The sequence below is a fragment of the Pseudochaenichthys georgianus genome, chromosome 9 (genome assembly GCF_902827115.2).
Source record: "Pseudochaenichthys georgianus chromosome 9, fPseGeo1.2, whole genome shotgun sequence".
Lineage (NCBI taxonomy): Eukaryota > Metazoa > Chordata > Actinopteri > Perciformes > Channichthyidae > Pseudochaenichthys > Pseudochaenichthys georgianus.
In genome coordinates, this window is record NC_047511.1 from 17,057,356 (window position 1) to 17,084,074 (window position 26,719).

Genomic DNA, 26,719 nt, shown 5'->3' on the forward strand with positions numbered 1-26,719 from the left:
GCAGGACAGAAAAAGGAACTTCTTGTCTGAATCATGGCCACTTTTCACCACAGAGGAAAATAACTGTTTTCCACTGAACTTTGCTATTATGATTGTATTTTGTGGAACCAGTCTATGTCACTGACCGCTGCTGCATAATAATATCAGAGAACATGTACAACCAGACTCGGGCTGGGAGAAAAGCAGATTTACACGAGTGGTTAAGAAGTATTTTCCATGTCAGCCTGGAAGGATGGGAAATGTCCCTCCAGGCGCCATTGAAGATATACTTCCCTGTTCTGTGGGAAGAGCCAAACCCACAACTGACACATCGCATTATTATATCGGCCTCATGCAAAACAAGCATAGTAATGAGCACACTCCATAACATTCAATGTTTCCTAATCAACTTCAGCAAGAGAAAATGTGCCGTCCAAGATTTATAGATCAGGGGTCACTGACTTTAATATGAGGCCAGGATCTTAAATCTGCTGACACGTGATCATTTATGTTTCCAATACATTCTGTCGAACTATTAAAAGTGCATGTTTATTTTCTTTTATCAATCCCTATATTAATTACGGGCATCACTTTGCCAAAATGGAAGCACAACGTTTCTTCTCAGATTCACAACGAGGGCCAGAAGGGGCTTCACACTGAACTATAGTCTTTGTCAGAGTGATGCTCATTGAATACATCTTACAGTAGCTATTCAGTGAAGTAAGAGTCCATAGATCAAGACAAAACACCCCCACTTTCATGAGGCTGCATTAAAAATGTTCTCTGAGAAGTATGTTGAGAGAAAACTTTACCGGCCTACCCATCTTGCCCTTCTTCCCATGAACGCCAGGAATTCCCTGGAAACAGAAAAGAGAAGGAGCTACATAAGCAAAAGAAGTGCAAAATGTAAAAACATATATGAATATATTTTCCTCAGAGACACTATCAGCCCTTTGAGGCTATGATGCTCCATGTGTAAGATAAAACAATCGAAACATAGAAATATGTTTCCATCCCTTTACATCATCACGTGTGGCCTGTTTACCCTTTGCAACAGCAGTTTCCAATGATAGGTCACATACAATCTAAAAATCAGCTGTTACATGGACTTTGATTTGAGAGTTTCTCAACTAGATCAGAATAGTTCATCCTCCACAGAACGGTCATTTTAGGACAGTTCAGGCTCAGCTTGTCAGGTTTAAGGTCAACCTTCATTAGATTGAACTGTACATTCAGCCAAAGCCTCAAATGAACTTACGCTATTACTTGTTTGCCATGTTAGATTGGTACCATGCCATATCGGTATTAAACTTAAAGGGCAGCTGAGACTGACAGCATTTCCTCATTAGTCAAAGGACTGTCAGGTCATAGTAGAAATGTCACCTGTTGTTATTGCTACCAAAGCAATTGATCCCCTGAGGCCCATGCTATACGTTTTTTTAACACATTTCATTGAAATCTATTTATTTAATCAAAGAGCAAATGCACTCCTTGACTAGCAATGCTAAAGACTGTCCTGGAGGTTCATGGGAATGTTTGTCTTTGCTTGGTTTAAGTGCCCAACTCCTGCATGTTAACCTTCCAGCTGGACAGTAGGGGTGGGGTGGGAGGGGGGTGTGGATGTCTTTACCCCCAGATGTCATCCAATACAGTAAGGGAGCCTGCCTTTGCCACTCTCGTCATACACATAATTTGTTTAACTGTGCCAGCAATACTTCCAGAATGAAAACTATTTGATAATTTCTCCCATGGACAGTCATAATGCAGCCCAGTGGTCATTTACTCTCACAGCCACTAATACTCACTCTCTCGCCGTCAGAACCAGGAAAGCCATAGAGTCCAGGGATGCCAATGTGACCCTAGAGAGATGAATGAAAGATGGAGAGGGCGTACAGATATGGCAAAGATAGATGGAAAAGCAGAAAAAAGGTTGACAATGAGACTGAGCAGAGATGATGGACGTGATTAAGAATTGGTAGATGACAACAACGCTAACGTATTCAAAACTCTCTTCAAAGATGTCAGCTGTGCAGTATTCATTTGTTACAGCACTGAGGTCTATCTGCTACGGTGGAGTGTTGTTGTAGAGCCAAGCCTTGAGGAAAGTGTATATGCCCATGGACTGCATGGTGCTGGGTTCCACGATGTAGTCCAAGGGCACATACCCTCACATCAGGGATCTCTGAAGAACTCTCTGCCTAACCTGCCAGGAGGAAAAACTGGAGAAAAGTGGCGAAAAGGGCACAAGCACAAATTACAGCCATGACATTTAACGAGACGCTAACATCTGAATGCATTACAGTTATGCTCCGCGGGTGAGCAATATAGTTTTTATGATATTTTGCTAACACTAATAAGGACAGAAAGCATGGAAAGGATTTTCAAAAAGCTAGAGTTCAGTGCTCTTACAGTACTTTACTAACGAAACCATCTGTCGTTATCATCATGGAGTTAACAAGGGCAGAAGAGTGGCGTTTACGACACTGGCCATTTTATGTACCCACATTAGTTAGGGAATTCACTTAGCAGGCATTTCACAGTTCGTTTAAGGGAGGGAAAGTTCCGAAGCTTTAATACAGAGAGGAGAGTCGTGCCTCTTTTCTCTGTGGCTTTCAGTGGCAGCTGAGTGAGAATGCATGACAAGAACATGAAATATAAGTAAACAGAGAAAGTCAGTGCTTTAAACACTTTGAGCCTTACACTCTGAAATATACAGTACTTCTTTAAAGAGTTTAATAACACAGATTGATGCCAAATATGTAATATTTCCAACATCTACTTACCCTGACTCCTTTTGGCCCCATTGTTCCTACAGGCCCGGGTAAACCCTGAATGTAATACATGACAAAACATATGTCTGTGGTTACAAACGGTGGCAGAACTTCATTTGAGTAACAACAAAACATTTAAAAGTAAAAATAAAAAAGATAACTGTGACGGAGCGGATCACATGAGTGACTGACTCCGCCACTGACAGCCGGCACACACAACAAACCAAACATTTCGGGGAAAAAGACGCATCACTTCCGTGTTTTAAATTCCTGCTATGAACCTTGCAATTATTTAATTTACGTTTGTTAATTATGGAGAATGATTATATTAAGAGGTGGTTAACCTGTTTATGTTTGGGTCTGATTGTTATGTTGAAATGTGGTTTGGAGTGTAATGGTTGTCACCTGTTGACGGTAAGCCTGGTGGGAGGGGCTACGGGTTAATAAGGGACGGGGTTGGCCCTGGAAGGGGAACTCGGGGAGGCAACAGCTGGGACGTGTTCGAGAGATCGTTGCAGAGAAGGCAACAGCTGAACACGTTTACTCTCCGGGAGTGATGGACGGTCTGATTTGGACGTTTATTTGTTTTGTTTAAGTTGTGCTGGTTCGTTATTTTATGTTTTGCTGATATAAATAAAGTTTTGGAGCTTACCCAACCGACTAGGCCAGTGTTTTCGGACGGACAATTAGAACCCCGTCACAATAACAAATTCATTTTCGCTCCTGGATGCTGAGCGACTTTACCCAGACTTTTGCATTGTCACATTTCTAATTAGCCTCTTGGCTGGCATTTTCTGTGTCTATACATAAAAGCAGCATTCACATTAATTTCTCAGATACTCTGCCAGCAAATCCAGCAGTGCAGAAAAGCTGTCAACTCTCAGCTCAGGATAACTCCCCACAGCAGAGTACACCGCCTTGACATAAACGTACAGCACTGGTGATTCACAGCCCACAGATGGTAGGGGGTGCTAAAACCTAATCCATCACACACAACTAAGTGCCTATAGGGATCACAGTAAGTGCACTAAAGCACAGAGGCAAACACCCGTGCCTGAAGTCGACGCTAAGTTAAACATTCAGTGGACAAGTGAGCTAGATGTTGTCTGGCTGTTTTCAGAGTTTACATTTGTCTAAAGCTGAGAGGAAACCCATTTTAAATGCAGAGGAAAGCCAATGACAATCTAGCTTTGACTCAAACACTACTCCTAGAAGTGGTCCAAAGAATGAATCTCACATTTAAGACACAGGAAGCAAGTTGTCCCCGGGAGCTGTGGCATTAGTCACACTTTTATTACCTTTACTTTCTTCAGAGCAGCACTTACTATGGAAACCTTTGACATTGTATTTCTTCGCTGGACCTGGGGCCTGCGTTGCTGAAATTACACCACAGGTACTTCTCCACAGCTCAGGGGCCTTTTTTTCTTTTATTCAGGCGCAGCCAACTCTTTGTTTGGATTTAGAAAATTAGATTTTTATGAGACTGAGACAGAAAGGCCGATTGCTGAGATGTCCTGCCGGCATTCAATATCTTTAAATTCGATTATTTTTCTAGCTACGGAATACATACAAGGATTTGGTGATTCCCCCAATAATCCCATTTTATTTATCATTCTGACGGTAAAGAAAAACCTACAAGCTGAATTTGATTTATTAAAAAGACCAAGTGATAAACCCTGAATTCACCATAAATATGATTTCCTAGCTTCCTTTTAAAAAAATGATTTTATGCGTGCCCCTGTGTCTCCATGTGAGTGTGTGTGTGTGTGTGTGTGTGTGTGTGTGTGTGTGTGTGTGTGTGTGTGTGTGTGTGTGTGTGTGTGTGTGTGTGTGTGTGTGTGTGTGTGTGTGTGTGTGTGTGTGTGTGTGTGTGTGTGTGTGTGTGTGTGTGTGTGTGTGTGTGTGTGTGTGTGTGTGTGTGTGTGTGTGTGGCCCTGCTCAACCAGCACCACAACACTAGATTTACTGCACCTGCCTGCCAGGATAGCCTTTGGCCCCGGGGCTTCCATCATCTCCCCGTTCACCCTGTGGAGAGAGCGACAGGAGAGAAATCAGCACCGGAGGAGGGAAGGAGACTAAGAGAGGGAAAAGGAAGGGAGAAAGCATTGCAGGATGCAGGAAGGGAAAAGGTCATCTATAGGAAAAAAATGTTTCTTTTGAACACATAGTTTCTGTTGAAACCCTACTGATTGCAATAATAGGAATCAAAAGTATAAGAAATATTAAGATGTAGTAAACAGTAGTCAATTGGTCCGAAAGAAGAATTAAATCCGTCAGCTTTACATTAGAGACCTTTTGTTTGGTCGCCTCCGTGGAAAGAGACGCCACTGTAGACATTAGCACTTTTCGCACCAATTATATCGACAGTATGAGCTATTATAATTTGGTCAAGTCTCATGCTGTGAAGCAGTTTTGCCTTAATATGTTCATCCTCATCAACGCAGAGAATAATACATGAGTCATTCCTTCCTTGTGGTGAGACCGAACCACATGCATCCCCCCCGAGAGGAATGTTTAATTCTACATGTATGGGAAGGGTAAAACAGGATTAGTTAGTGAAGGCATGCTGAGGCTCGCCACATTCATTATACACTGGCGACAGTTATGTGTCTGCAAAAAACCAGATAATTAATGTGATATACGAGATTAAAATAGTAATGTATTATTAAAAATGGTAGAATGTCACAGAGAATCATACTAGCTGTAGTAAAAACTGCTGCAATAAAAAAGAATATTGTAAAACAGCAAGGTCATTTCTGCTTAATAAGCCCAGAGAGGGTAATATAGGACTCTGGCAAATAACCACACATTATCTGGTTTATTAAAAGTCTGCTGACCATTTACGTCTAATCATTCGACATAAAAATGGGCGCTTATGAATTTGTTTTATGAGTACCATATTTATTTTTTTGATAAGCAGAAATATGTTTGGTTCCCATCTAATGTGTTGAAAAAGCCACATAGCTGATACACAAACCTGCTGACTGCAGAAGGTGATAATGAAAATGTTTTGTGGATGTAAACCACACTGTTCCGCTGTTCGACAGTTGGTGGCAGTAGCGAGCAAAGAAACGTAGAAATGTTACAAGTTAAAGGTAGAGAGGAAGAAAGCAACCCAACGGGAATACGAGCTCTGTCCAAAATCACTCCCTCGTTTACACATTCACTTTATAGTTGACTTTATAGGGAGCCGTAGATCGAAATTCAATACTGACAGATGTTTAGTTGTACAGGAGTCATTTTTCGCATTTTTATACAATTCCTTGCATTTTGGGATTGTAAGCAGAAGGTGGTGTATATGCCATGGAAACTATTATTGTATGTGTTCTGGAAATGGTAAAGGCACTATATATTCCATATTTTATATTGACACCAGTTAAATGTAGCTTTAAGAATAATTACTTTTTTTATTTCAAGAGAGAGAGAGAGAGAGAGAGAGAGAGAGAGAGAGAGAGAGAGAGAGAGAGAGAGAGAGAGAGAGAGAGAGAGAACTGATTGGAAGAGGAAAAGTTGTTCTTTCTTTTTTTGTGACACTGCACATTCTTCTCAAAGATAGTACACAGGATCTGGACTCAGGAAGGAGGGAGAGAAGGGAGAGGAATGACCTCGGGGTGTCCAAACTATTTAGCCCACTTGTACCTCGAACAAAAATGTCTCCTTCTCTATTCCAGACAAGATTCCCGAACAACTAATGACTAATGTCTAATGTCTAATGTCCCCGCCACCCCATATCTCTTTGTTAATATCACAAACATGTCGGTGTTAATATTTTCCCTTGTAACTATAAATGGAGAGACATGCTGGAGTCTTCATGGGAAATGTTTCTGGAGCCTCTTGGCTCTACTTTCAGATAAGTAAACATTCATTGACACACAGCTAACAGTGCAGCCAGCAGACAGACAAACAGCATGCAGTGGATTTAGTCAGCATGATAACACTTCAAAGAGACGGAGGAGGGATTGTGTCGAAGGAGGCAGAGAAATCACATTTTTGTTGTTTTCAGAGGCTTGCTGTTCAGAAAATGCACTGCGATTGCCTCATGATTGTTTCCATCCCTCGTTATAACATTAACACTCTCCTAAGACAATGCTAATCAACTATGTATCTCACCTTGGGGTTACTGTAACCATTCAAGATTTTATCTGCTACTATAGTCATTTTGTAACATTGGATTAAATAATATGTTATTACCGATTTAGCTAAAGAAGAGCAACATTACAACTTGATGGTACACTGGTGAGGAGACAGAGAAATTGTATGATATAAATTACACTGTAGCCATGTTTACGGAGTATTGAAGTACTCACAGGCTCAGCTGGAAGACCAGAAGGACCGGCATGACCTTTTTGTCCCTGTTGATGGAAAAATAATTGGTTAGAGATTTGCATATCCAACAAGTAAAAATAATCCCGGCATTTTATCTAATTTCCTCACAAAGCCACAAGTACTACTAAATGAAGCACTTTGGAAAAAGAGATTATGTCCGTATCGGTTGAAAAGGTAACATTTATCTTGAATTTAGTTAGCAAATGGTATCGCCTTGTGTTCAATAGCATCTTGATCAACACAACAGGAGCTGAAATTACATTGAAGTTTCCTATTGCCCAAAGGAGGACTTGACTTTGTTTCCTCAGAAAATAAAATCACCTAATAAAAGAGCAGGAAGGTTTACAGAGAGGGTCAATAGCAAAGAGCAACATAATAGCTGTGAAACCAATAGACCGCATAGCAGCATTGGCTGGTTAACGCCGAATAAAATTAGATTTCTACACAAGACCACTCCCGTTTCTATTTACTGTTGCATCCCGACAGCTTGGCCACGAGTTTTCTGATCCTTGCCACGGATGCACTGAGGCAAAACAATGCAGAACAATCCTGCATCAATTAAACTAGCAAACCAATTAGACAGGCACAAGTGAGACCCAACAGGGTAATTAATGGTCACCTTCATGCCCTGTGGTCTCCAATGAGCATGCCAGCTGGTTGCAAAATGTATTAATCTTTTCACAATCAAGGCCTACAGCGGAGAAGATAGAGTCATGTGCGGTCATCTCTGAGGGAAGAACATGTCTATCCCCTCATGTGTGAAGTCATTAGCCGCCAGTTGTGTTGGCCTGTCGGAAACAAAATAACTAAACCAGAGGCGTGCAGCTTCAGCAGGAGGCCGATGTAAGGAAAATGAGTCTTGGTGTAAACAAACAAGTCACCACCAAGAGACCTATACCGAGCACTCTCTAGCCTGCTGCATGCAGAGTGTGCATGGGGATTAAAATATCCCTCTGCTAACATCCTGAGAGACATTTGGTAGTATTGATGGAAAGCAGGGCTCCAATAGAAAGGCTACTGAGTTTATGCAAGCCTGGTTGACTGGGATGGGAAAGAAACAACAACTTAAAGATAGTTTGTTTTACAGTTGGCTTCTATTTGGTGTTGATATTCAGTAATTAACTTGTCAGTGTACTAAAATCACTGAAACTTAATTCATAATGCAATTTTACCTCACATGTTAATAGGACTTGGTAGCTTAACTTAGCACAACAATTGGAGGAGACAGCAAGTTTTGCTGTTTTACAACCCCAGATATCAGCACCTTTTTGTCACATTGTTGTCAATGGGGTGATACTGGGGGTTGAGTGAGACTATTTATTTTTTTCGTTGCACTGATTTCTCCTATTTCTCCCGTTTAACTTAAAGGTCCCATGTCATGCTTTTCCGGTTATTAGCTGTCCCCTTGTGTGTTATGAAGGTTTCTATGCATGTAAGCGGTCTGCAAAGTCACAAATCCTCAAAGTACACCATGTAGGGCAGGGGTGTCAAACTCAATTTCACCACGGGCCACATCAGCATTGTGGTTGCACTTAAAGGGCCGGTTGTAACTTTAAGACTATATAAAAATGCATATATAAATATGTTATATATATATAAAATAATGTTATCGCCTCTGCATTGGATTATTATCGGACAGGGTAATAACTTCATAATTAACTACGTCTGAAAGCAGAAGTCTAGGGGAAATAATTGCAAGTCTCTTCAGTGAGCATGTCACAAAATGATTTAAAAAGAAAAAAAGTGAAATCTTGAAATAAAAAAAGTCTAATTCTGAGAAAAAAGTCAAATGAGAGATGCATTGTGGGACATGTAGTTTGTGTGCTTCTGTAAATCAGCCTGTAACCGTTCTTTGCAAGCTCTTGTGGGGCCGCATAAAATGAAGTCGCGGGCCGGATTTGGCCCCCGGGCCTTGAGTTTGACACCCCTGATGTAGGGAGTAAAACTCTAACACAGAAAATACCTGTCTATGCTGCCCCAGAACGGCTCGTTGGAGATTTCTCGTTTTCTTCCTGGTACGTGAACAAACCCAAATGGACCAATCCGTGGAGCTCCTCACACACACTCTGTCAGCAGCGAAACTGTGACGCGCTGGGGGGAGGGGGGTGCTAGTGGAGCCTCGCAGCGGCGAAACTGTGGCGCGCTTACACTGTAGGTGCGCCGCGTTTGGGGGTGCGGAGGGGGGTGCTAGTGGAGCCTCGCAGATGGGGGTGCTGCAGTCCCCTCAGCACCCCCCCCCTACCGCGTCCATTTGCGATGACTCGCAGACCCCACGCAGCGAACAGGAAATGAACTCTGCACACACTGTCCGCTCCTCGCTGCAGCGAGCCGCGCAACGTCCCGCCAACACGGCACTCAGACCCCACGCAGCATTCTCATCTGTTTGTCCTTACTGGTGTCATTTTCTGGTTGCTAACGCCATTGTAACACATAATCACTGATGTTCCGCTGTAACGTGGTGGACTCATCAGAACAGAGTGGGCGAGCTGACCAATCAGAGCACAGTGGGCTCACAGGGAGGGGGGGCAGGAGCTCCAACAAGCCGTTTAGGACAGAGAGTGAATACACATACAGAGATGCTGTATGAGAAACCAATGTGAATTTGGAAAATTGCACAATATAAATCTATTCTAGTATACCTCAACAATGGAATTATGATCAGTAGAAATGACCAAGTCATGGGACCTTTAAAAAGAAAGTGAATATTTCCCAAAATATTAATACAAATGTAGGCTACTAGTCCTTAGAACATGGTCTTGTCTTCAGTCTAAAAAGTGCATGTTCTTTGAATCATTCAACACGTATTTTTCAATAATGGATCCTGACATGTTTGTTTTCTTTGGAAACTTTGGACCCTTGATTCGAATTTAATACCACGTTTGAAAATAATTTGGCTGTACAACATGAGTTCATAATGAAGGACCCCCCAGCGGGTCGGGCAGGGTTCAGAGGATGAGGCAGAGTGAGGCTGACATGCCTGAAGCTGGTGCCATTGGAACATTTCAGAAATGGTATCCCATCTGTCCACAGTTACATACAAATCATCTGAGATTGAGGCTTCTGATGTCATGATGATGTGAGAACTGATGCTGTGACCATCAGCATGAAGCTAAGCTGCACAGAAGTATGCAGCAGAGAGATGAAAACACCCATGAGTTAATCTATGACAAATAGCCAAAGCTTGTTCCTGGGTCCAATAAAAAAAAAACCTGTGTGGAAAAAGACATATGCACAATTTGAAAGGCACCTATTTTTTAGGATGACACATGTCTGTTACATCTCCTGCAGTGTTTGGAGATAGAGTAAAGCTAGATGCTGATCCAGGGGCCACAGTAACTCTATGAGTTGACACTTTTATTTTCCATTTCTGTCAAAGTCCTTATTAATGATTATTTGTCTATTTATCTACTGACAGACAGCACTGTGCTTTGAGTTGGAAATATCTGACAGGGGTTTGGGGAGTAGACAAATCTCCTGCTGCAGCCATAACAAAGAAAAAAGACAAAAGAATGTGCCTGAGCCTTCCAGCAAGTCCAATACAACAGAGTACAGTAAAGTAAGAGGAAGTAAGTGTGTGCGTGCATGCATGCATCTTTAAGTGTTTCATATATATGGACTCAAACTAATTGGACAGATTTCCCAGTTCTCTAAATCCATTGTGTTTCACACAGATGGCAAAGGAATACATTCTCCATTAGTTCTCCCTCTTTATGAAGTACAAACATCTTCAATTAGTGTAACTAACACCAAATCAACCATGCAGCCAACAGGCAAAGTGCAGCAGCAACAGCATCTCCCTCACTTACAGAATAAGTAACAGACTTCATGACAGGCGGAAAAAAATGTCTTTCCATATATTATTTGTTTTATTACAAGTGTTATTACAAGTCCCACCTGGCAAGCCTTACAGTGCTTCCTTGGATAAATCACACTCAGCAAATAAAGGTACCGTGAAAGAATGTTATGTTACAAAGCTGAAGGGCAGGAAGGTGCTATTCCAGCGTGCCATGATCGAGTTGGCTGTGTAAAAGGCACACTGGTCCAGGGCTGGTAATACTCAGTGTTTTAGTCGCAGTGTTTTAGTATGACACACGCAAACACAAGTCTCTTCTTATTTTACAGTGCAGACCTCTGGCTGACTCCCAGGCAACCTCCCCATTACATCTCTACACATTTCCCACAGTGAGAAAGGCTTTCTCTGGCAGCGGGCCAAGGACTGAGCACAAAACTCAGAGAAAAGTGTCCATAAAGCAGCGGCAGGTCGTGGTTTTACTGGCTGATTCAAGAGAACAAACCTTCAGCTACGTCTGTGCCACATGGAATTTCGCTGTAATTTGAATACAAAAGTGCACTGTAAGGAGTTTTGGCTCCCAGTGCCGAGTACGACCAAAAAAATCGAAGGGAGTTATGAACAGCTGCAAGCAATGAGGTGTCTGGTGGCTTTTCAGATTGTCTTGCTTTTATGAGCTGGATACAAGCTACATAATCAAACTTTGCATGGCTTTCAGCAGAGTGTGTTTTAAGGTTAACAAAGACCTGATCAAAGGGGAGCACAATACCACCTGAACTGATCATCAGAACGGGAAAAAATGATCTCTTACAACCGCGTCAACTCAGCCAGGATGCCTGTCCACACCCAGCAAAGATCCTCAATTACCATGTATCAGCAGGAGAGCTATCAGCTTTTTCCCATGACTCCACGTTGCATGACTCACAAGGCAAGAAGAGGTCTTCCTCCTTCGGGCTCAGGCCTCCCCCTTACTACACTGAACGGAGGATCCTTGAGTGCAACAGATGTTTTTTCAGTTAGCGATGTCCAATTTTATAATAGATTGTTGGAGCTCCCGCCAAGGCATTATTACAGTATTGTGTCCCAAATGACGACAGAAGTTTGTGAACGTGTCTAAGAGGGAAAGTTGCTTACAAATTATTCTCATACTGTGTGACAGTTGTTTTCTAATTAGCATTCCTCTAGCATTAGAAACCTGACCTTACGTTGACCCTTTATTGTTCTGAGAACACATTTCTCCAGAGTATACTTCTGACAGCAAACAGTAAAAGTTGCAGTGTGGTGATAAACTGCTGAGTGCCATTTGAAAAAGCCCTGTCTGAGGTTTTCTTTCCACAAGCTTTTGTTTTTCAAAACAGATGTTGCTGCACTGTCAGACTGTCAGGTACAGTAACTCAGAAGAGTTTCCCCTGCCTTTGCAAATCTTCTGTTCTTAGTTCTCATTATTCACAATATGAAAACATTATGTAACCTGCAAAGATATTTACATTTATATAAAGACTACAATAATTCAATTCCTCTTCTAAATCTTGGGGATTCCCTAGCACTAAGTTAGCAGGGTGGGTCTCCCATCTTAAAAAGCTGATAATTAAATCATACATTTAGGTTTCAGTGAAGAGTTTATGTGTCACACAATGATGTAAGTGCTGTTTATGCCTTTTTCCCCCCTGCTAACAAGATGAATCTGGGGTAATCTGGGGATTTATGAAAGTTTTGGCCATGAAATCAACTGCACGGTGTTGGGTGGTGATTGATAGCAGAGATGGCAGAGTTGTGGAATACTTTGTGAGGCCTGCTAAATGGGTATTACTCATACAGGCAGCTAGCAAACTGTATACAAGAGTTGCGGTGTAGATTATAGGAGTGAAACTACAAACATGGTGGGAAACATCCCTTCCAGTCCATTGGCTCTGTTTGGAACATCATTTATTGCTACTGGGACACTATCAACGCTTCTCTGTAGCACAGTATAGATCTGATAACCATGGTTAAAGGCAAAGTAGTAGGAGGCAAACTTTTCCTGTTAAAGATGTGGCAAATATTGTTTCAGGAGATTATTATGAAACAGTTCTTTAAATGGCATTGGTCTTGTCAAGTTGTATTTGTGGTTAACCAGGCAACGCTGCTGATAAGTGTTCTTAATGGTCTATAGCTATTAAGTTTGTCTTTGCTATGTACCCTTATAATAATTTTAAAAATCTCCATGAGCTGTTTAATAGTTTGCATCTTCCATAGGATCCTCAATGTCAGAGGACAGGCTACGGCATGGCTGCATATGGTATTTTCATGGGATTTAAGATGACTATAAACAAAACATCAAATATCATCAACATTGTTCTTAAGTGGAATTAATAGGTTTTACAATCCTCCACCAAGATATGAGTAAACTATTTGGAAAAAATACAAGTTATTTGGAAAAAACAACTAATGCAAAAAATGGACAAACAAAGCACGTCAGTTAGAAAGTACTATGTGACTATGTTGGAAATCCAACAGGCCCTGGCCCACTTGAGATGTGCAATTACTGTGGTGTGGGGGAGGGGGGGGGGTAACAGGGTTTGGGAAAAGGCCAAGGATAAAATGCACAAGGCGACAGAGAAAAGGCTCTGCTGCTAACCATCACTCTTTGTCAGGATAACACAGCTCATGCAAAGCAGTCAAATAACGTGGACGAACAATCTTGAGCAGGACCAGATTACAATCACAACTTGTCCTACGTTTAAAATAACTGTTCTCCAGAGAGGGGATTAAATAACATGTGTTTAGCAGAAGAGCGTAAAACCTTAAAGGTGGGGTAGGTAAGTTTGAGAAACCGGCTCGAGATACACTTTTTGTTATATTCCATGGAATGCTCTTAACATCCCGATAGCAATGAATATCTTAAGTGCTTTGACAAAAAATCCATTAAAAAATGTCATCTGTGGAAGCCGTAGTACTGTAAAAAGTACGACCAATCATTTTAGGCGGCCCGGCTAAAATAACTGGATGGCCTACCTGCCTGTCAGCCTTCCATCTGGGCACAAACTTATATCGTGACCTCATTGGCCATGTGCGCGTTGGTGTGTGTTGGAGGAGGGGCTCTGTAAGGAAGTAGCAGATTTCTTCCGGCTGTGTATTTTCAAATTCTAGCGCACTCAAGCCGGTTTCTCCAAAATTACATACCCCACCTTTAAGTTCCACTCAGTTAACTTTAGCTCCCCTTGATGGCCTTCATCCTTTTGGAGGCCTGTGATAGTGATGATGTAACGACCCAAATATTCAAACCTTTAAGTATTTCGAACCCACATGGGAGCCAGAACACAGGTGTGCTCTTTGAAGCCTGCATTGTGTTAGGCTGCTTTCCAAACAAGAGCTGAAACATCCCTGTTTGGCTGGAGTCTCTTAAACATTGCAATTTCACAGATTTCCCTCTCAAGGGTGTGTCAGGGTTGGGAGGCTAAGCGTTTCATTTAGTGTTCCTTGATATACCGAACTCCACTCATTCATTTAAAGAACTTGATTTCACTTTGAGAGAACGGAAATGGAGCAGACACACATTACATGTGTAATGTAAACTTTCACAAATATGGAACAGGGCCAGCGATGCCTAACGGATATTAGTAACTTCCTAGTAGATGTACACATAAAAACACAATGTTTGAACTTTTGAGACAAATACGTTTTCTACCTTTCGTCCATCATGGCCATGCATTCCAGGGGGGCCCATGACACCAGGCTCACCCTAAAAAAGGACAAAGTGGGTTACATTCACCAACAGAACTCTCATGGCTGTGTTGTCTAAGAATCAAACAGTACTATTAATGGAAGAATGGTAATATGCATACTTTCAGTCCTTTTGGGGATTGACCAGGTGACAGTCCATAATCTCCTTTTTGTCCCTAGAACAGAAAAAACACACATTATTCTTACTTATAAAGAAACTTTTCACAGGACTGGGTTTGAGATGTATTCTAGTCTGCACCAACGTTCTCTGCATACTTTCAGCATTGCCAAAGCATTCCACTTGACAAGGCGCAGGGGAGTCTGCATTTACGTTATGAAAGAGTAATGAGTTCATCCTAGTTATTGGTGGGTCTAGCAGGAGTATTTACACTAACGTGCAGTCCATGTATGCCCTCCGGTGACTTGGTTTACACCAAGCCAGAGAGAAGTGATGGGGAGTGATCGTGTACATTCTTCTCCCTTTTCAGGCAATGGGAATCCTGTCAGTGCTTTCTGGGTCAGCTTTCAACACTGGTGAAAGAGCAGCCAAGAAATCTACCCAATTATAATGCAAGAGGTCCAAGGAGAAATAGATCATTTCCTGAGAGCTTATCATATAAAAAAAACAAGTACATGGAGAAACAGCACTGAGTTGGTTGAATCTGTTGAAGTATCCAACAACCATTTCATTTAGCAAATGTAAGTTTGGACAATGCAAAGACTAAAAATACAACTTATTTTCTTTTTGAGTATTGGTGTCTATTCTTTTCCCAGCCTAAGTGCAAAAACGGTGGAAAGACATGCACTGCCTCAAAAGGAATGGGTTTTATTTGACTGGGTAACTGGTGAAATGACGATGAAAAGTTCCCATTTACTGTATATCAGCTCTTTAAACCTACATGTTCGTGAGAGGTACAACTTGGCATTAAAAAGGCTTTGTGGGAATTTTCTGAGCCAAGAGTCCAACTCACGCCAAAAGCTACATACATAATGTGAACACTGCATTTTTCCCTGTCTAAAGGTTTACACCTCAACTACATCATGTGAAGAGTTCTTACTCAAAGTGAAGATCAATGAGGTAATTTCCTCTGAAAACTGAAAACCCTAATAAGTACTTTCCACTGAATTTAGGGGCTACATCATTTCTTTTTTAAAGTCTACTTGTAGGCTTCTTTCAGCAGAAGGTAATGGATCATTATCGCGTCTCGATGTATCATCTTTACATCCAGATAAAGTAACATATTGAAAATAAAATTCAGCTATAATACAACATGTTTTTATCTGGTTTGATCATATTTCTTAAACAGATAACTGTGCCAGACCAGGCTGGCGCTGTTGGGGTTTGCGTGGAAAAGGGGTCTAACTGAGCTGGGCCAAGTTTGGTAAGTAGCACGATATAGGAGTTTTTTTCCTTAGCAAAAGCATGCCAACGCATGGTATCAATTAGGTTGTTTTTAATGTATAAAGACAGTGTGGAAAATCCTGAAATGCAATGCATTGGAATGGATTAAGTGCAGGCCTGAAATATGAGCACTTTTTTTGTTTTATTCCAGCAAACATACAGACTCCTTTGTAGCTTTAAACTGGCATATTATGGAGCTAAGCAACCCTCTCTGTTGACAATTCAAATCAGCTGGAACACAGACTGATGTCAAGGACTTGCAAATGAGTGTGTTGAGAAGACTTTTAACTGCTGTTCTCTCTTTACGGGAAACAAATGGCTTTTTGAGAGGCCAGAGAAGGAGTACTATGAGCCAAGAGGGTCCAACATCAGACATCCAAAGTAAGTGAAATTACAAACAAACATTGGATGGAAAAAACACAAAACTACAAAAGAATAGTTAGTTGTAGGAAAGAAACTCTATCTGGAGGGATCTTTGGGATTTAAGTCTTTGCAGACCATTTCAAATGCACAAAACATCTACGTATATACAGCAGTGTTTCCCGTATATACAAATAGCGCCGGCACTGCGCCGCTGCTGAAATATGCGCACCGCTGCTAGGGGGCACCAGCCAGAAAACTTTTTTTTTTTTATAAATAATAATAAGTGCCGACCCTTTTTGATTGTTTGTTATGTGGATTTGTAGTATTTGTGTTACTGTATGTTCAAAAAGGTGTATTTTGCTAAATCTTGAGACATTGCCACCAGGGGTGGCGGGTACTGTAGGCTAGGGAAGGCTAAGCCTTCCCAAATATTTGTGTCACTGCATCCTGGTAAAATACAAATATAATGTAGGCCTATAATATTTGTGTCTTTGACATTAGCGCCGCTATGCAGCCACCTGTGCCCTGTACTACGAAGCCAGTTCAACAGACCCTGGATACGTTTGAGTTATCTTAACTAACCCTAACAAACGAGATCTCGCTAAGTGGTCCTACGACGCTGGTTATCAACTCGGTAAATCAAGCCAGGGTTTCTCTCTCCAGCTGAGAGCGCGTTCACGTGAAAGGGGCGGGGTTAGCTACATTTGACCAATCACAAACAGGGACAAGTGTACTGACAGCGCAGCGTCATACTTCATTAATGAAAAGTAAACTAATATTAGACAAATATGAACTTTAAACATCCATGACTTAAACATATAATCCAGGATACAAGCCACATAGTTGCACCTGCTTGGTGAATATATAACAATGTACTGTAAGTGTTGCACGGCCAGATACGGCTCGAGAAGCTGACTCAGATAAGGAAATATTGTGTTATTATATTATCGATGATCTGATTGATGATGTGACATCAGTGTAATATGAATGATAAGTGTGACACGTCGGAAATGACGACAGAACTGCTAAAAAAGACATCTCACACCGTGTCAGATTTTGGTTGTTTTGGGGAGGTTGAGATAAATCATATTGTTTGGTGGAGGTAGTTTGAACCAGAGTAGCAGCATGGAGGTCGGATCGTCACCAAAATAAATAAATAAGTGGTCCGAAATAGGTTAATGACAAAAACAATACACATAGCCTTCCTCAGGCAGTGTGTTTGTACAGGGGACAGGAGACCCCCCTTGATGAGAAACTGTAAGAAATGATCGGGGAATCCCTCCGGAGTGGAGCCATGACGACTGGATCTGAATAATTTTTTTGTATTTGGTGGTTTCTGTTCCAGCTGTCGATCAGCAACTATATATCCATAATCCACCGGTTAAAGGAAATACAACTAATGTGTTGTGTTATATTAGCTGTTCAATTTACCACATAGGTGGTCTTAGTTTCCATACCTCCTGTGTTTTACGAGTGACTTATCAAGTAGGCGGCGAACGGCATAAAACATGATTAAACATGATATAAAACCATGCTCGTATCTATACAACCTATAGAAATGCAAAACGGCGTCAGTTTAGACGTAATTCTGTCCTCCTGCTTGCTGCATCATTCATGAGAAAACATTTCATAACATTAACACAACATATTTGAGGTGGTTTTAAATAACATATCCGTATTTATTTATTTCTCCAAGTTATGTTTTTGTATGCACCGAGGAGTCTCAAACAGGCATTTGTTTAATCATTTTAAGATTGGCTTTAATCAATTTGTGAAAATGAATTCTTCATATATGATAAATGAGAGGTAACATTTTATTTATGGTATTTTTTTCCACATATTTCTCTCCATTCTTCCTTCTGCCAACGGTGTCTCAGTTTCTCGTCTCTCCCGTTGTTGTGCTTAGTGCGTACGCATGGGTTAGAGTTTGCGTGGAGGACCACACATTTTCCCGTCAAGTTAGTATTTTATAAAACCCAAATATTGCGTAGAAACTGGCGTACGCCATTTTTTGAGCGTATATCCCTTTATAAATGAGTGTTTAGATCAGGGGTCACCAACCTTTTTTAGGGTGAGGGCTACTTTCAAAAAATAAAACAAGTCGAGGGCTACTTTTACTCCTCTTTTTTTTGTTTTTTGCAGTGTATATATTTAGCACATTTTAACATTATTATATGCTGACCTTTAACCTTTGTGTGCTGTTTGGGTCTGTAGGACCCGTTTGCAGTGGTTACTAAAAGAAAATGTTTGCAATTTAATTAATTTAACCTGCTTTATTTGGGGGTGGATCTCACCTCCTCTAGGGGGGTCCTCACCGCCTCATGAGCATGCATGGAAGATTTTTTTTTTTAAATGTTGAAGTGAAATGCATCAATCTGGTGCACTTTGAGCACAACATGAATTGATGGATACAGCTCTCAACACTCAGATGAAAGGGAGCTGTATTTTCAATAATCCATACATCTTTAGAATATGATCACAACCAATAACAAATCATTTAAACTTGTTTATTCTTATCTTATGCTACCTATTAGCATTCCTTCTTTTTCTTTATGCATATTTTACTAACCACTCCCCTTTTAAACTGTTTTTTTTACTGTCCTATAGTACACATTGGAATTATTTCTTACTTTATCTATATTAAATAGATAAAGGTGTGCTCTCCCTAGCTCTCTTTCTCTCCGTCTCTCTCTCCGTCTCTCTGTCTCTCTCTGTCTCTCTCTCTCCCTCCCTCCCTCCCTAGCTCGCTCACTCTCTCTCTCTCTCTCTCTCTCTCTGTCTCACTCGCTCACAAAGGCTGTGTGCTCCTCTGTGGCGATGACTAATTGCGTTAAAAAATAATAATAAACATATTTGTAAAGTGGGGACACAAAGGTGATTTCGAAAAGTGCGGGGGACATGTCCCCAGTGGAAATTACGCCATGCGTGTGTGTGCGTCAAGTGCAATAAATATATAAGTTACAACACACAGAGTAAAACTCTGCCCCTCATGTGTTGTATAGGCTCGCATGATAGGCTGTGTTCAATGGGGCTGATGTGTAGTGTAGATTCTGCCAGAAGGAAAATCAGCGAGGAGGTGACAAATTGGTTTTCTTCCCGACTGCAACGCTGGTCCCGCAAATCAAGCAAGAACGTGATTGGTCGATATTCATTGGGGGTGGGGGAGGGGTGTTATAGAGTTGTAGTAAGTAGATAGAGTTCGCTATGATTTAGGTTTCGTTTATGCATAGGGTAGATTCTTTTAATTATATTTCCTTTTTTGTTTTGTGTATTTTATACATTTTGGATTTGCTTGGCGAGCTATTTTTAGAACATGCCCGGCGGGGGGCAACTCACGTTGCCCCTGCGGGCGACTAAGTGCCCGCGGGCACCGTGTTGGCTACCCCTGGTTTAGATAGTTAATTTTAGTCTAAGTTATCTCAGTGGGCCTCAAACAAATATGTGTTTACAAATTATGTAAATTATTAGGATAATTAAAAACAGGTTTGAAATCATTCCAATGTATACTATAGGACAGTAAACCAAAAATATCGTTTAAAGTTGGAGAGATACAAAAATATGCATAAATAAATAAATGTTAACTAGGTAAAATAAGATATAAATGAACAACAAAAATAAAATAAGTTACATTTATTTGTTATTGGCTATGGTAGGTTATTGGTTATGTTCACATACTTATTTGATTATTAAAATGTAAACTGATCTTTTTCATATTGGTGTTTTAAGAGTTGTACCCCCTAGATCAGGTCTCTAGTAATTGTGCACCAGATTGAAGCATTTTACTTTAAAATGTTCAAAATAATCTTCCCGGGGGGGGCATACCCCCGGACCCCCCTATAGGATGTGATGTCCACCCCCCAATTAAAACATGTTCATACAATACTGAATACATTTGAAGCCATTTTGACGTATATGACCTATGTCAATACGTTTCTGTTTTTGTAGTCTATTTGTCTTTTGTAGAGATTTTTCATTTAATCTTTATACATAACATTTCCCCTAAAATCTCGCCTAGGGCAGCAAATTGGCTAGAACCGGCCCTGGTACTAGGCCTCAAGAGCCTTTCTTGTGCTGGCAGACTCATACTGTAGAAACAAATTGGCGGGGCGCACTTCGCACGCACTGCGGTGCCTTAGCACCGCTGCTATAACTCCATCCTAGTGGAAACACTGTACAGCAGGGGTGGGGAATCTCCGGCCCCCGGGCCGTATACGGCCCGCGAGACAACTTGGTACGGCCCTCGAGGTAATTTATAAACACACGCAAAAAAGAAAAAAATGTAAGAAATCTAGACCGCAAAAAAATGAAACAAGCGAGTGCCTGTTTTTCCTGGCCAAGGTCAGGGTCCTTGAACACAACACAAGCCTAACGTGTCATCACGTGGTATATGTCTCCACTGACAGGGGCAGTTCTGACAGAGAGCACCAGAACGCCGCTTCAGCACTTCAGAAACTGCAGTACCCATAAGGAGCCGTACACATGCCGCAGTTTCTGCGTGTCTGTGTCTTTAGTTGAAAGCCCAGTGGTGATCTGTTCATCTGTCATACTGATCATACAGTCAATAACTTTGTTGTTATTAGCATCTAGTTAGCAAGCTATGCTAACGAATATAAGAAGCTTTTTCTACAGCCAGTGAGGTAAAGGCACATCTTTATACTGTATGATCATTATAGTTGACAAGAGAACAAGAGAATAAAGTAAACAGGTATAAAATACTATATGACAGTAAACAAAAGTTGTTATTAATAAAGAAGAATACAGTTTAAAGGGGAGTGATTTGTCAAATATTCATAAAGAAAAAGAAATCTGCTTCCAGTTCTGTTTCATCTGGGTGTTGAGAGATGTATCCATAGATCTCCTAATGTTGCTCTCAAAGTGCACCAGATTGATGCTTTTAACTTCAACATTTAAAAAAAAATCTTCCCGGGGGTGCTGGAGGAGGTTAGGTCCCCCCCCCCCACTTAAATCATGTTCACATGGATAGGAAACTAAATACATTTGCGCACATCTTGTGTCCATATCTTTCTGTTTTGGTGGTCACACCACACCGTGCATGCATACGCATGTGGTACGCGAGTCATGGTGAGATATCTGGATTAAGAGGTTGCTTTTTCGTTGCACAGAATGAAATGAATGGGCTGTGATTTTAGTTTTTTTAAGCAGAGGTCAATAATTTGTACGGCCCTCTGAGGATATTCTAAAAATTGAAATGGCCCTTGAGAGGAAAAAGGTTCCCCACCCCTGCTGTACAGTAACACATTACAGGAAAGGGAAGACCCCAAAAAGCAGAATAGGGCCCCTTTGTAGCTAAACTTACCTAAAAAGGCCCTAACAAGACTTTCTGATGGTATTAATTATGGGGAAATGCGATTATATATACATTTTATGCAGTTAAGAAACAAAAACGTTTTTTTTCTTTATGTCAGTTATTGTAACTGAAAATGCCCTACCATGTTCTTGATTTAAACATACCACTAGTCATTCTGTATCCCTTACTTTACTAAACAAAGTAGGAAAAGTGAATTTCTTAATACTTTCAGCATTCCCTATTCAGTTAAAAACAGGTCACAATGATATCATTTATAAAACAGCTGGACATCGTAAGGTCTTTTGTTAGTCCCTGTCAAACAGTTCAAAGCACCAGGACGGTGAATACTGTATGGTATGGCCTAACTTTAACCTAGTCTCAGTTTTTTATCAAATGTGTGGGTTTTTTCATCGGTTTTGCTGACAAAAGCAATATATGGAAGTGTAGTTCAATGTTTAGGTTAACTGCAACATTCGTAGTTCTATGTTATTGTGTATTTGGCCTGTGTGTAATTGAAACTGAACTATCTGTGATCATTGAGTAATGGATGACGATTTTTTTAAATGATATAGTTTGTTCCTAAACATATTAAGAGGAGCTTACGTTTCTTTCATCTTTTTTCAAATAGTTTTCATTTAACATGACATTATTGATTTGTACCTTCACTCCGGGAGGTCCAGGAAGACCAGGGTTTCCATGAGGGCCGTGAGGACCCTGAAAACAGAGACACACATGATTGAGGAAGCCACTGAGTAAAGGTGATCATCGGGGTCATTGAACAGGCGGGTTGAGTTAGTGCTAAATGTGAGGTTTGCACAGATGTATGCACATATCGCTCCCTTTCCACTGCCTGTCTGTGTTATGGGACAGGTCAGCTGTGCCCCGGGGTCCCTCTGTGTTTGTGTATAGGTGCTCTGTGAGACATACTGCCTCTCCTCCTGCCTTGCCTGTCTGCCTGCTCCTCCAAGTTATGACATATGGATGTGATTTTCCTCATCTCTACACTTTTCCACTGGTTTCTGGGGTCCCACAAAGTGAAGGCAGTTCATCCATCACACCAGATTTCCCAATGGCTTTGCGCCACAAACTGTAGGAATCTTTAATATATAACCTGCTAACATATTATTCATTGAGCCATCTGTGCCAAATGCTTTATCAAAATGGACTGTTCGCTGCGAGTCAGGCCAGGTGGGCGGATGCACAGGAGCGTTGAAGGAACAATAAATTGAAGTGAGAGAGGTTGTTTGGAAAAATAAAGCCACAACTTCCTGAGGCATCCAAGTGAAGAGGCCTCAGTTCAATTGCACACTTGTGTTGAGCGGAATGAAATGCTGAGCATGGAAAAATCTTCCCAAGCAAAACTGAAAGCAATGAAACATGTTCAGATGGCCTGAACAGGAAGCTAATGTAACTTCTGCCCGTTCTTTGAGAATTTCAGAATTTCCATGGCTTGTGCAGAGAGACCGCATCCCCGGAGCTGGAGGTGAAAGAGAGGGATAGGATTACTCCGAGTCAAACAGATGGAGGAGGCCAAGAGGTGTAAGTGTACGGTTGGGTGATCCAGCTTGTCTCTTGTTATTTATCAGCGCTAATTTATCAGACTGTGGAGACGAGTCAAACACACTGGGCAACTCCCCTCCCCTTCAAACTGGTCAGAGCTCTCCCCCTCGCAGGCGCTGGCTGCTGGACATATGGAGCCACTTAACAGAAGCTCATCTACAGATTTCCTCCTCTTTCTCTATTTAGAGCATTCCCCTTTAAACGTGCTCAATATTAAAGTGTATGGGAGTCGTTATCTTCGGATAGGAAGCAAAAGGAGGCAGAGATAGGGAAAAAGGAAGGTCAGGGTATAATATCACAAATTGCATTCTTACAATGCATACGGTGAGAAGGTGCATGCAGTGCTGATGACAGGGTGGGTGGCGGGATCACAATGGAGACCAGAATATTGGGGAGAATGAGTCACTTTATCCATCAATCTTCATGTTGGTGAAAAGAGTTATTTTGGCTTAATTATTGAAAAGAGCATTTCGAGACCACTAGAAAAATAACCAACACACATCAGTGCTAATGTAAACCCAGGTCAGCATGCACCACACACACACACACACACACACACACACACACACACACACACACACACACACACACACACACACACACACACACACACACACACACACACACACACACACACACACACACACACCTGAGGTCTGCATATGAATGGCACCTGTATGCCAGAGCTGTGGGCAGGTTTACGATGTGGGTGAATAACTTTGACAGGACTGACACGTGGAGTGCTACTGTTTTTACAGGCCGTTAACCCTGAACAGACCTGCTAACACCTTCACTACATTGCATAGAATTAGAAATAGGTATTTAGCCTCATAATTAGTCAATTGAATATACATTAAAGGATCTTAATTCCTGTTAAAACATTTTTGGAAGCATTCTTGGTGCCAACTAAGTGCCAATGACTTCCCTCAACGTTTTCCAGAGTGTGTGGCCAGTAGTGCGACACAGGTTGCAACTATACTTTCTTTTTTTGAACCATTAATTATAAATTATATAATTGTCACAAAATGGTGAAAATTACAACAGTCCAAAACAGGAATGGGAATCAGGAATGTGTTCCCAATAGAGAACCAGTTCCCTGTTGTCCGATTACTTACAATGCGTGACTGATGATTTCTCTTATCTAATGCTTTCAGATAGTTGAAATGACGTAGCGCAATGCGGCCGCTGAATAATGTTTCTGTTTGTCAGGGACCGGAGCCATGGCGGAGAGAAAAACTGCTCAGCGCGTCACTAGTATCCCGGAAAGTCATCCTGCTTCACCCAACAGCTTATCAAGAATCGATACAAAAATGTACCGATAAACCGAGAATGGAATTGGTACCATAACATCTAATCAATTCCCATTCCCAATTCCTGGTCCAAACTTGTACTCTTTATGTGGATAACTGAAAAGCTTCAACAACAAAATGTCTGAAATTTGTGCCCAATATAAGAACTGATATCAAGATTGTTAGAACATCTTCTGTAGATCAGTTAGTTGACTGAAGGTTTCAGTATAAAGTTTGTCCACCTTTGTATTTGCTTTTTGAGATTGAATAGCATTTATATTCTGTAGCTTTTCTATTTAATGCACTTATTTTCAACAAACTAGTGTGTCTAGAGCTGGAAATATAAAATGTATAATCTCTTTGGCACCAGAGTTGAAGTTTGATAGGTACATGATACCACATACTGAGAGCAGCACATTTAAATGTGTTCATGAATTGGTTAACAACTGTATTGTTATAGCACGTTAACAGGGCTTAAATTAAAGGCCTGTAAAATAATGGATTTATTTATGCTCTCAGTTTAACGGCCAAAGCTCAGTAGCATTTTCTGTGAACCTGCGGCTACTTAACTTTAACTTTCCAAATGTGCTCTTTATTAGGTTTAGAGCAAGAAACAGTGGAAACTGTAAGCATGGCGTAATGACAGGGAAGAACTGAATCAAACCTCTGAGAGACTGCTCACTTGTGTCTACACATGTCATTCATTTCAGAACAATCTACATTTTACAACAAACATTAATCAGTTTACTTTTCTGCATCAATCAACCATTGGAAAAAAAAGAGCTCTCCATAGACTCTTTATTTTTCTGTCATAATAGTGTCAACCATTGTTAAAGCAATTATGAAAATGTTTTGAGTTATACAGAAAGGCAGCGCCACATAAGGACTGCTCACTGGCAAGTCTCTGCACAAAGGCCTCTTTGATCCGCACTCAGGCCTCTCCTTCAGGCCGGGGGAAACTCTTCGGGCTTATGGCTGCATTCAGGAACGTGGACGCATGTCACGTGTAGGATCACTAAGACTTTCAGACATGACACCTCACTGTCAGAGAGGTACAGCCATACTGCTTTATAATGCCATTTATAATTTAGAATGCCATTACTGCATACTGCGTAAGTGCTGTAAAACTTTTGTGATAAGGCACAATGCCCCACACAGGTTGCATTCTCACACATTTTGTTCAACAGTAATATATTTAAAGGGGACCTATCATGCAAAATGCACTTTTTTATGTCTTTTATACATAAATATGTGTCCCCGGTGTGTCAGGGAACTCACGCAGCGTCATAAAATAAAACCCTCTCTCTTTTCCTCCGTACCCAAATCTCTAAAAACGGGGCTACAATGAAGCTGATCCAGATTTGCGTCCGATATGACGTAATATCGAAAATGTGGACCCACGGCACTATCAGAAAGTTGCTATCAGAAACAATGCCCGACTGTTTTGGACGTAATATGGTCGGTGCATGTTTTTTAAAGCTTTATACCCGAAATCAGCACTTTTGAAACAGGAAGTGAAATAGAGGGATGTGAGGCATGGCTAGAATGGGTGATCTGTTTGGTATTTTGAGCAAAACACTTTATAGACATGTTTTTTATATATTTGTATATATCTGAGACCTATGCTATTGCCTAAAAATAGCATGATAGGTCCACTTTAAAGAATGTCTTGTTGGAACTTTCTCTATATCTGATTTGAAAGGTGAAAAAAACAAGATAAGGGCATTAGATTAGAGTTGCTCACTTCAAAATGTTTAAATGTGCTCTCTTGGAAAGGCTTTTTAAATTCACAAAACAACCAAATATGATATACCGGTAATATAATATATAAGGCTAATGTTAAGTATTAGTATCGGTACTTTAAGAATGACGGGGAAAAGTACTCCCGTGAAAAAGCGCCGTTTTAATAAGAGCCGTGTGTGTTCAGCGCTGTGTGTTCAGCGCTCTGCTTCCACTCCCTGCACTGCAGCCGTGCCTGCAGTCCCGCTCCTCTCAAGCACGTTCTAAGTCCCTCCCCTCTCTCGTGCACGCGGCCACGCGCTAGCTGCCAGAGCATGTGAGAAACGAGAAGCATGGCTGCAAGTGGGAGTGCAACTGCCGCTGCGCCTCGGCTTGTTGACAAAAAAGACGCCAGAAGTCTGTGAACGGGCCGTTCAGGGGTTCAGAGCAGAGCTCCCTGTCGGAGCGGCAGAGCGTGATGTGCACTGAACAGTGTTTCTGTCGCAATAT

General features: G+C 41.2%; 1 protein-coding gene across 1 annotated transcript in view; it reads right to left on the reverse strand.

Moving 5' to 3' along the window:
* The window catches only part of col27a1b (collagen, type XXVII, alpha 1b), a 76,729-nt gene that overhangs the window by 35,975 nt on the left and 14,035 nt on the right, over window positions 1-26,719 (reverse strand). Inside the window, exons 5-12 of the mRNA XM_034091085.1 lie at window positions 22,302-22,355; window positions 14,691-14,744; window positions 14,534-14,587; window positions 7,058-7,102; window positions 4,722-4,775; window positions 2,763-2,807; window positions 1,785-1,838; window positions 792-836 (exon numbers count right to left, since the gene is read on the reverse strand). Of these exons, the coding sequence (XP_033946976.1) occupies window positions 792-836; window positions 1,785-1,838; window positions 2,763-2,807; window positions 4,722-4,775; window positions 7,058-7,102; window positions 14,534-14,587; window positions 14,691-14,744; window positions 22,302-22,355 (405 nt within the window). The remainder of the gene's footprint in view (window positions 1-791; window positions 837-1,784; window positions 1,839-2,762; window positions 2,808-4,721; window positions 4,776-7,057; window positions 7,103-14,533; window positions 14,588-14,690; window positions 14,745-22,301; window positions 22,356-26,719) is intronic.